Consider the following 11,378-nt stretch of genomic DNA (forward strand, 5'->3'; position numbering starts at 1 on the left):
CTTTTCCTCTTCCTCTAGACCGATGGCGGCGGGGGGAGGCGCTGGAGAAGGACGCGGGCGCCGGGGGCGGCAGTCCGGTGGGCGGCGCCCGCTGGTTCTCGGCACGAGCGCCCCTTTCCTCGCCGCAGAGGAGCCAGGGGCAGCCGGCCGCGCCCGTTTTCCCCTCCCGCAGCCTCGCCCCTCGCCGCCGCGAACGGCCCCGGGACAGCGGGTCCCGAGGGTCTCGAGGGCGAATCTGGGGCTCGGCTCGGGGTGGGGGAGGTCCTGTCCGACCCCGGGGACTCGGCCTCCACCCCACTGGGCCGGGTACCTCCGCAGCCCCCATCCTCACTGGCAGTTTTACAAGCGTCTGCTTTCGCGCTGTTCACCGATTCAAGGGTCCTGCACCCTCTGGAAGTGCAGGCTGTGCATCCCGCTCCGCACGCCCCACGGCCCGCAGTCCCGACCAGTGCGGTTCCCGAGGCTCCGGGCCGGCTCCTTCTGCATTGTTGCCTACCATCACTCCAGCTGACTCCCAGCCCAGCGGCCATCAGGGCGTTACTGGCTCCTCGGCTCGCTCTCTGGGTGCGCCCAGTGCAGGGCGCGTGACTTTAAAGGGGCGTCCCTGGGAGACCGAAGCCCGCTCCCCTCTTTGTCACCCACACACACGACTGCAGCCCAGTCGCTCACACGCCCAGAGAACCACAGAGCTGCATCCCTGGCAGGAGAGTTAAAAAAATTCCAATTTCTCCACGTGTGATTTAGCCAAATAACTAAAAAATACACTGAAAGCAAAATTTCATACTCCATTATGTCCTCATTCCACTTATGAAACGCCCCGACGCCACGATGCACCGCTGAGACAACTGGTTATAAACCGATTTCAAATACGAAGTCCTCCTTTGGGGAGAGGATTGGCAACTCTTTTCACTTTTCCCCCATCGTTGCCCACTTCAAAAAATCGTTTTATAAACTGCTTAAAATCGAACTCATCTATGTCTTGAGAAGGGCGTGTCCAGATAAATGTGTAAGAGTTGGAAGGAACTGAACTACCCACAAGGATACTGCCCTGGTGACATTAACAAATGCAACAACGATCAGGAGACTGAGAAGCACCAGCCTTTTGGGTGGAAACTCCCCGGGAGCTTCTCTCCCCAGCCAAAGGCACTACAGCCCTGCCAGGATGCCAGGATTCCTGATTCCAGGACTGAGGACGCCCCCAGCGACACCCAGCCACACACAGCAGCAGGAGCAGTGGCCATCATTTCATTTAGTTTATTAGACAAAAATATATGATTTAGACAGGTTCGCTGACGCGCTATTTACAATCTGAAATCACTCTATATACAGAAGGAAAAAAAAAAAGAAAGAAAGAAAGACAGAAGCACATGGGGGCATTTACCGAACTGATAATTGCCCTGAGCACGGTGACGGCCACCCGGGGCGGCGGGCAGAGGCCGGGCTGCCTGGACGCGAGCTCGGGCCGGACGAGCCCCTTTCTGCAGAAAGCGATGGATGGGAGTCCTTGACTTCGTTGCCAGATTTGCCCTTTACACCAGTTTGAAATATTTGTCTTGATTCCTCCCTCACCCCCTCCCTCCCGAACTTCTCCCCCCTCCCCCCGCAAAAGTAAAAGAAGACCCTGGATCAGGCTGATGGGAGGGCTGCTAGGATCCTCGGCGTCCCCTCCTGCGGGGCCAGCGAGCTGCAGGGGAAACACAGCAAGACAAGAAGAACACAGCGCTGTCAGTGGATGGAAGCTGGGACCCAGCATGGCCGGTGCTGCCAGCCAAGCGCCTGCGGGGCGGGGTGACCTGCCCCGCGAGGCTCCCGGCTCGGGAGAAACTGGGGCGGACTACGCTGGCCCAGGAGCCCGGCTGGTGGACAGCGCCCCGTCCACGCTAACTGCGCGACCCCTCTGCCGCCTGCCACTGCTCAGCCTCCGGCCCCCGAATCCCCCTCGCCCCTACCCAGAGGTAAACACCAAAGGCACTCACTTGTCGCGCACGGGCTGGAAGGGCGACTTTAACTGCTGTGCCGGCGAGTCCGGCCTGGGGATGAGGTCTCTCTCTGCGAGGGAGGGGAAGAGGCAGAGCGTTAGGGCCGAGAGACAGTGCGGGGAAGGGGTGCCGCAGAGGGGCACAGGCCCCCCCCCGCCCCGTCCCTGGGAAGTGTCTCCAGGGAAACCTCCCTGCCTCCCCCGGGACAGGCCAGCGGGTAGAGCTCAGCTTTCTCGGGAGAGCTGGAGGGCCGTGGCCTCGCTCCTTGAATTCAGGCAGGGATTACTGCTCAACCCCGAGCTCAGTGGTCACCGCCTCTCACCCTCCGGGGCCAGTGTTCCCCTCCATCCCCAGCATCGCCCGGGATCCGGATTACTGGCCTGGGGCAGGGCGGACGTCCCGGGGCGCTGTACCTGGGAGCGAGGGGCTGCTGCGGGACGTGGCCTTGTCGCCGTGGAGCACCCCCGCGGCCACGGTGACGGGAGGCTGCGGCGGCGGCGGCGGCGCGGACAGGTGCGGGCCGTGGGGCGCGCCAACGCCCAGGAAGGAGCGCACGTTGAGCAGCGACCCCTGCGTGAGGAACGCGCCGTTGGTCCAGTTGGAGAACTTGCCGATGTGGCAGGTGTACAGTCCGTGGCTAGGCAGGAAGGCCGGGTGTTGCAGCGGCGCGCCTGCGGGGGGCCCGTGCGCGCCCGCATGGCCGGCGGGAGGCGGCGAGGCCTTGGGCGCGCCGTCGGGGCTGGTGGCCGTCTCGGCCAGCGACCAGATCTTGGGCTTGCTGTGCGGCGCGCCCTGCAGGCCGCCCGCCGCGGCGCCCAGACTCAGCAGGCGCGTGCTGCCGGGCTCCGGGACCTCCTTGGCCAGGCCCAGGGGGGAGTCTTGGGGCTTGAACGTGTCGGCGACCGCCAGCGGCGAGCCCTGGTCCCGGGCGAGGGCGGCGGGCGCGGCGGGCGCGCGCGGCGCCTCGGCTTTGTCCTCGTCATCCTCGTTGCTCTGGTCGCCGTCGTGCTCGTCGATCTTGTCGATGTCGATGCTCTCCAGGTCGATCTCCTCGTCGTCCTCGGCCTTCTCAGGGTCCCCCTCGGTATCGCTTCCGAAGAGAGCGCCGTCCTCCTGGTCCTTGCTGCGCGCGCCCCACGTCACCTTGTTCTCCTTCTTGAGGCGCCGGCGCGCGTTGGCGAACCAGGTGGAGACCTGCGTGAGGGTCATCTTGGTGATGATGGCCAGCATGATCTTCTCGCCCTTGGTGGGGTAGGGGTTCTTGCGGTGCTCGTTGAGCCAGGCCTTGAGCGTGCTCGTGCTCTCGCGCGTGGCGTTCTTGGGCCGCCCAGGATCCCCGTATTGGAACTGCCCGTAGGGGTAATAGGCCGGCGCCGTGTGGGCGGCGAAGGTAGCGGGGTGCACCCCGGGGTTGTCCTTGAGCTCATACTGTGAACCCTGCAGCCACAAGGCCCAGCGAGGGAGTAGAGAGAAAGCAGGGGGAAGAGAGAGAGAAAGAGAGAGAGAGAGAGAGAGAGAGAGAGAGAGAGAGAGAGAGAGAGAGAGAGAGATGAGTCCCCCAAACTGGGAAAGTGGAAGGCAAACGCTCCCACCGGCTCCAGAATAGGTAGCCTAGTCCTAATGCACCACCCGGGTTGGAAGAGGGGGTCAGACCAGAAGCTGCCTCCAGAAACTGCCCTTCCACCAATCATGGAGGTATTTTTGTCACTCAAGAAAAGTTGCAGAATCCTAGAATCTCTAGAAGACCACAGCGGGAGCCGCAGCCCCTAGGATTTCCCTAGGCCGCCCGCAGGGCCCCCAGCCCCACCTCCCAAAACAACTCCAGAAGCCCGGGTGTCCAAGTTTATCTCACACTTGCTAGAGGGGAAAACCTTTTAACCAGGCTGATAAAACAGTTTCTCTAAATGTAGAGAACCAAGAGCCCAGGCCCCCTCCCTTTGACCCTGAGGGGGTCAAACAAAATAAACCATCCTGGGTTTTCTGAGAGTCCAAATCCACCAGCAATTTAAAATGAAAGCACACTCCTTTTAGCTCCCAAATTAACCTGCATAGAATGGCTCGCCCGCCCCGCACTTAAAGGTCTACAGTGGGTGACAGGTAATTTAAAATTTTAATCCTGGCCATCATCAACAACAATAACAAAAACACCATTTGTTTTTTTAAATACAAAAAGAGGGTTTATCCGGTAAAACATTAACGGGAGGGCCCGGAGCACCAACTGCGCAGAGCAGAACTGTTTCCTAGGCCTCTGCTCGGAGACTTTATCTCTCAAGTTTGACTTTGATCAGGAGCAAGCAAGCACAAACTGTTTGCAAGGCATTTAGAGGCCGTGATTTATTTGCAATCAATATTCTTTTTATCATCGGTAGTAAAACACAGCAAGTCAAATTATCCCATCAGGTTTTTTGGTAAATAACATTTTATCTTTCTAACAACCTCATTAGGCCTCATTATTACCATAAATTGCCCAGACAGACATTCACTCACAATTTTATCTTTTGGACTTCCAAATCCCCAACCGTAAAGGCTTGGAAGCCTAAACCTAGAATTTGGGTTTGGATTTAGGCTTCCTTTCCAGGAAGCATCAGGAGACCAGGAGGAAACACATGCGCACGTACATCTACCTTTGGGGGCGGGGTGGTTGGATTTCTATATAGTTTCCCCTCCGTAAAAGAGAAAAAAAACAAGCATCTCCCTTCCCAACCTCACTACAATGGGAGCAGATCCTCACCATAGAGGCCCCCCTCCCCTACAAACGCATGCGGGTTTCCCAACTGGCACACATCTGTATTCAAAATTTCTGTAAAAAAATTATAATCTTCCATGTAAAAATTGTCGAGTTGTTGTGTTAGCAGAGAGGGGAACCGGGACTCTGGAGAAAGTTGCAAAAAGCAGAAGATTTCTTTGACTAATTAGTTCGGTGGTCGAGGCCCAGAGACAAGGTTTCTCCGGCCAGATTTCGTTTTTGCCGAATCTTTGCAAAATGTACTTTGCACTTTTCTAATTATTTTCGTTGTAACTGTAAGGAAGACATTTTGGCCTCGTCTCTGCTGGGAATTCTTTTTGAAAGGATACCTTGTAAATCTCTCAACGCTTCCCCCTGCATCCCGGCCGCCAGAACAAAATGGGAGCTGATCTTTTTTGATAGCAACCGATCTGAAAGGCAGCTGGGGCCGCTTTCAGAGAAATAGGCTTTCTTTTCAAAACTACAAGAAAAGTTACAGGAAAACACACCGGCCGCTTTGCTCCTTTACTATTGTCGGGTATGTATTTCCTGTCTCTTCTTCGCGGAGTGGGGAGACGTGGCGAGGGTGTGTGGGTGGGCGGGGGTGGGGGTCCTCGCAAATTGCGTGACCCCGCGGGCAGCAGTGCAGGAGGGGTCTGCCTCCCCGACCCGCGCGCCCGGCGAGCCATTCCCAGCAGCCCGAAGTTTAAGGCAGACTTTGCAGTCAGACCTAGGAAAATGGACCCTTTAGATCAACAGCCCCGCGGAGCATGAAATTTGCAGCCCCCGACTCCTCCATGTGACACCCACTGGGACAGGAGCCTAAGAGGACGGCATTTATTTCAAGCCCAGGGACACCGCTCTCTTCAATCCTCCATTATGCAAAGCAGGAAGAAAAGTGCTTTTCTTTCGGTGCAAATGAAATGAAAACTTTGGCAACTTACGAAAGTCAAAGCAAACAGCGTTTCAGACGCCAACAATTATTTCGCCTTCATTTTTTGTTTAATTTCAAATTTGCACTCAGGCCTCTAAGAGACCCCTCGGCCTGTCCGATCTCCATTGTTAGGCTTATTTTGACCGCATCTACTACGCTTTAAAGGGTTCAGATAAAACTGCACGAGCCCTGCCAAAGAGGGAGAAAATCGAGTCTCCCTGGCTCAGCCCAAACGCTGAAATGGTCGCACCAGTGGGGCCCGCGGGCCAGGAAGGGGGCGTCCGGGTAAACCGGGCCGAGCCGCCCCGCCGCCACCGAGCCAGGGGCGCCGGGCGAGATTGGCCCCGACCTCCAGCGCCGGCCGCGCGCCCCGGCCTGCTCCCGCGGCCTGCCGACTCCCAGCGAGACCCCCTGCGCAGCCCGAGCCTCCTACCTCCCCGCTTCCCGGGGCCCGTGGCGGGGCCGCTCCCGGCCGTCCTCTTCGAGCGCCCGCGGCCACCACCTCCTCGGCCCCGCCGGCAGGGCTGATCCGGCGCCCGCTCTCGCCTCCCGCGCTCCGCGCCGCCCGGGACCCGGGCCTCGGGACCCGGGCCGCGTGCGGGGCGCCGAGCAGGCCAGGCTCACTCACCATCTGCGAGAAGAGGCTGAGGTCCGCGGCGTAGGGCAGGAAGGCGCTGTAGTTGGGCGCGCCCGCGTACGGGCCGGCCGCCGCGTACATGCCCAGCACCGAGGTGACGGCGGCCGCGCCCGCGCCAGCGCCCAGCTCCGCCGCCCCGGGCCGGCCCGACGAGGCGGCGGCGGCGGCCGCGGCAGCCGCGGCCAGCACTCCCGGGCGCTCGCCGCCGTAGGCGCCGGGCCCCGCGGCGCTCAGGTACTGCGGGTAGCCCAGCTGCGGGAAGGACATGTCCGCGGACTCGGTGGCGGCGGCGGCGGCGGCGGCGGCGGGCAAGTATTAAAGGGTTGGGGGTGGGGGAAGCGCAGGGGGCGGGGGAGGCGCGGTTTGGGGAGCGGGCCGCCGGCCGGGCGCGCTCGGGCCGGCCCGGAGGCGGGGGCCGGTGGCTGCTCCTCGGCCGGGTGCTCGCTGGCGCCCGGCTCCCGCCTGCGCCCGGATCCGCGATCGCGCGCCGACTGCGGCGGCCGCCCTCCGCTCGGCGGCGGGGCTTTCAGACACAATTTGAAGTTGATGCTTTGATTGGCATCCCCTTGAGCGCTGGCCCCGCCCCCGGCTCCCCTCCTGCCCCCTCCCTGCCTCCCGCCCGCCCTCGCCGGCTGCTCCCGCCCCTCCCGGCGAGCACGTGGTGCCCAGCGCCGGCCGGGCCACCTCCGCCCGCGGTGGCCGCGCAAGCGGCCGGGCAGCGGGTGCGGGCCCGGAGGCCGCGGGCTCCTTCCTCGCCGGCCCCCGGGGCTGTCTGACAACCTGTCGACGCCGGTTTACAGCTGTCGGACACCGCAGCTGGCCGTTTCGCAGCCGAGGTGTGTCCTGCTTGCTCACAAAAAACACCTCGGCGCCTGCTTTTCCACCGTTCGGGCGGCGGGGAAGGGGCGGGAGGGACCGCGATGACAGCCGGCGGGGAGCGACCTCTCCTCCGAGGTCCATGCTGCCTTTGGCTCCCCGGGTCATCTTTGGCGGAAGTGCCACGAAACCGGCGTGGCGCGACACCCCGACGCGGGCGTGGCGTCCCCGTGGCCCCCACTAGGTATTAACAGGTCATCTGGCAGGGGCTAGGCTTGCCTCGCTGCGCTTGGAGACGCGGGAAGCGGCCGATCCCTGCAGGCTTTTCCAATTGTGAAAACTTTGAGAAAGGGCAACCCCAACTGGGAAGCCACTAGCTTGGGGGAAGCAGATGGTCGGTTCTTGGGGGTGAGGGGAAAGGACCACTTTTCTTTGTGGAGAAAGAACCACTGCGGCCGGGAGGAAAGCAATCCGCCCCTACCCCGGCGATGGGAGAGGCCAGCCTGGCCTGGACCCCCTCGTTTGTCCACTAGGTGAGCAAAGACAGGAAGTAAACTTGTGTGGAGCGCGCCGGCCCGAGGCGGCGCCGCGACCAGGCCCGGGACCCGGCTTCCCTCTCCTCCTCCCGCCAGAAGAGCGGCGAGCGACCGGCCGGGCAGAGCGCGCGCTGGGGGGTGGCTCCGGATTGCCTGGGGTCCTGTGGGGCTGGGGCGCAGACGCCGAGGGCAAGGTCCTCCTCTCCTCCCTGTGCCCTGGACCTCTCGGGCAGGCCGCTTCTGCGCTGCGCTCAATGGCTTGGTCCTGGAGGCCGGGTGAGGAGCGCACCCAGGGTACCTGCCTAGCCTCCCGGGGCCGCTTTGCGCTCCATCTCCTAAGCTGCAACCGGCGCCAGGCGTGTACTCCCTGCTGCTGCGTTCGGGCACGCGGAACCCGGCAGGAATTTCATCCAGGGACCTGGGTGGCGGCCTCGTTTGGGGGACGTTTGGGGCAACAGAACTGAGGCCATGCCCCCAGAATGCTGTGATGCTGGTGATCTGGGCCACCTGTACCCTGGACACCGACCCGATCACCATCCTCTAGTTCCCTATTCCAGCGGCCCCAACCTGCTAGGTCCAAGGACTCCCCGAGCATCAGGAAAGATCCCGTTTCCCCCATCTGGGGACCTGAGGACAGTCACAGAGCCACCGCCTATAATTAGCGACAGTAACGCCCATAATAGTAATTACTAATTACCAGCTGTGTAATCAGGCTTTATTTTCTGTGTTCAGGGTCAGGTTTTCTTCCTGCTCATACCGTCCTCTCTCTTCTCCAACCCCAACCCCCACCCCACTAACCAGTCCCTGCTCATGCCAGAAACCCCGTGCAACTGCCTGGGCTCCTTTCCTGCTTTGACAGCTTCTGGGGGACCGCAGGTGGTCAGTCCTGCTCTGAGAAGCCCCTAACCGCAGCTTCCTCCTGCTGCCCAGCCCACCACCCTGCACTCCCCAGCTCCCTCTCCCCCAACTCCCTCTCCCCAAAACAAACCGACTGGCCAGCCCCACCACTGTCCTGTTTAGCAAACTCCAGTGTCACATTTCAGGGTGACAGGTAAATACAGGTGAGATAAGCCCTCTTGTGTGACTTGGAGAACCAGGTGGAATGTAAGCCCAGAGAAAATCCTCGGTGTCAAGATTCAGCCACAGGGATGAATCACCTGCCCACCGCCTACCTGCAACAGCCCACCTTGACCCCCATCACACTGTAGCCCTCACAACTTGGGGGGAGATGGAGGGAGACAGGGCAGCAGGCTTTGTCCTGACCCTCAACCAGCCCAGCAGTACCACCCGCTGTGCCTGGTCTGTGCCACCTCCTTTCTGGTCATGAAGTGATTGTAGGTTCCTGAAGGCACCTGGGAGGTGAGTGGGAATGGCACACCAGAAATGGTGCCTGAGGATAAGGAGGTGATGGGGTAACTGGTACTAGAAAGGCCTGTGGTCTTGCCCCCAGGGAGCCCTGGAGAGGTGCCTGTGGCCTTTCTCTTTCCCTGAGGGCCAGGTGCTGGGATCCTAATGCAGCCTGGCAACCACCACTCCCCATCTCTTCCCTGCTTTCTCCTTGGCCCTTTACCCCAAAACTTGCACGTGGAAAACTAGGAAGCAACGTCGACAAAAATAAAAATAAAAAAAGAAGAAATCTGCTTCCCATCGTGGAGAGGGGGAGGGGCAGAGAAGGATCTAGAGACTTGCTGGCTCCATGTCTTCCCGCCAGCCCTCTACTCAGTTTTATCCTCAAGTGGTTAAGGAGGGTCCAGGAAGGCCCAGGGTGCCTGAGCCAAGACAGCAGGCCCTGTTCCCGAACCTCGGGCTGACTTAAATAACCGCCTAATGGATCCAGAACTTTCCCCAAAGAGGCCAGCCCAGTGCACCACCTAAGCCCTTCTGACGTCTAGGGCTGCCACTCTGGTGACCCGAAAGGCGCAGGGTCAAGAGACGGACCAGCCTGGTCCTGCGCCCGGACCCGTGGGCACCGGAAGGGTATGCACGCAGGCTGCAGGGCTTTTGTCGCCACACCGTCGAAAACCGACGGCCTGGAGCCCTGCCGCTCTGGATGGGTGACTGGGGAGACCCGCTTCTCAGATCTTCAGCCACCGTCCGCGCCTCGCAAGGGATTGCTCAGGCAGGCCCGGCCACTAGTCTGGAAGCCTCGCCGCCCAGAGCATTCCCCGACCCTGTCGCCACCGGTCTTCACTGAGCCGGAGGCAGGGCCTGGGAGCGGTGCAAAGCCAGACCTAGGGGTCGCTGCGCGGCCGAAGTGGAGCTCCGCCCGGCGGTGTCCTGGCTCCGGTCTGGGAGCCCTGTGCTCCGTAAGGACCCCCACTAAGGGACCCGCGGCAGGTGTCCCCCATCGCCGGTGCGACCCCGCGGAGCTCAGCAGGGGCAGTTGCCGGGACCCTTTGGCTGGAAGGCCCGGGCCCTTTGCGCGCCGCAGCTGGGACGTGGATCTCTGGGTGCCCTCGTGTGTGTGTGTGTGTGTGTGTGTGTGTGTGTGTGCAGGGCGCTTGTGTGCAGACTCGGCTCCGGAGGGAGGTGACTCCGGTGGGCGGGGGAGAGAAGGCCTGGGGCTGTGTACCGGGCGGGGCGGGGCGGGGGGCAGAGGTACTGATGCACGGTGCGCGTTTGAACCAACTGGATGGAAAGTTTACTCGCTCCTTTTCATTATTGGGGGTGGGCGGTGCTAGTTTTCTAATAGGACGGAATCGTTATCACCAATCTGAAAAATATCGTGTCCTTTTTCTTTCCCCAACCCCTCGATAAAAGTTCATCCAGCTCTCTTCCCTCCCCCTGCCCCCCGCATATTTACATAAGGATGAGATTAAACCAACCAAACGGCATCCTCATTTACAATTTCATTTCTTCTGAAATAATTCTCCACCGATTTTGAAGCCTTGCTGACCTAGGTCTCTGAAGAAGAGGAGGAAGCTCGTGGGGAAACAGCCCACTCCCTGGAGCCATCACAGACCTGCCTTTGGCGCCGAGAACCGGGCGACGCAGATCCGACTCGGGGATGCAGCCGTCGTCGCCTTGACCTCATCGCCTGCCTTTCAAAATGGCCATTATTTACTTTGCAGATGCCAGGGCTACAGCGCTGGGCCGCAGCTCGGTGGCAGGGCGGGGCGGCCTGAACCTGGTCCGCGCCTCGCGACTACGGCCCGTCCACCCGCCCTGAAGCTCACACCCTGATTTATGAGTCTTGTTAAACACTCATTTAAGACTTAATTTCTCCAGCGAGATCCAGCCAGAAAGCCACCCCGCTCGGCTACAGCGAGGCAAGTGTCAAACAGTCCCGGGCAGTTGAGACCCTCTCCGGAGCGCCCAGCTGTAACCCGGGCGCCCATGGGCGCCAGGCCAGGAGGTGGGTCGGGCTGGCAACTGTGATGCCGCGGCCCTCCCGACCCCGATTCCTGTGTGCCGGGTCTGCCCGCTCCTACCGCTGCAAGCTCAGATCCACGCGGGGGCCCGACCGGGGACACCCCTGGTGCCTCCTGGCCAAGAGTAGCACCCAGCTAACGTCCTGAGCGCGCGGGACTGCGGAGACACCGCGGCGAGACGTGCGCGCCTGGGCAGAAGTAGCCCAGGGGGGCCCGCGGAGGAGAAGCCAGGAAAACCAGGGGAGCAAAACGCCCAGCGGCAAGGGACGCGGGACGGTGACATGCTCAGGGCAGTGCCCCGCACGGTCTGCCATGCAGAACGAGTGTCTGGATGTACTGGGGGCTTGGCTCCCTGGAGCGCGACGGGCGGGCGGGCGAAG

The 11,378-nt window shown here is 61.3% G+C and overlaps 1 protein-coding gene across 2 annotated transcripts; it reads right to left on the reverse strand.

Annotated features, from left to right (window-relative positions):
• Nucleotides 1-1,238: 1,238 nt before the first annotated feature.
• Nucleotides 1,239-6,890, reverse strand: IRX1 (iroquois homeobox 1). Of its 2 annotated transcripts, none has more exons than XM_082622952.1 (4): nucleotides 6,267-6,890; nucleotides 2,393-3,416; nucleotides 1,977-2,049; nucleotides 1,239-1,684 (listed from the first exon to the last, which is right to left on the reverse strand). In XM_082622952.1, the coding sequence occupies exons 1-4, from the start codon at nucleotides 6,540-6,542 to the stop codon at nucleotides 1,627-1,629; spliced, it is 1,431 nt and encodes a 476-aa protein (XP_082479078.1). In that variant the 5' UTR covers nucleotides 6,543-6,890; the 3' UTR covers nucleotides 1,239-1,626. The 2 variants fall into 2 exon arrangements, with proteins under 2 accessions (XP_082479078.1, XP_082479079.1); XM_082622953.1 differs by lacking the exon at nucleotides 6,267-6,890 and adding an exon at nucleotides 5,214-5,414.
• Nucleotides 6,891-11,378: the final 4,488 nt, after the last annotated feature.

This window comes from Mesoplodon mirus (assembly GCF_964341445.2).
Source record: "Mesoplodon mirus genome assembly, chromosome: 5".
NCBI lineage: Eukaryota > Metazoa > Chordata > Mammalia > Artiodactyla > Ziphiidae > Mesoplodon > Mesoplodon mirus.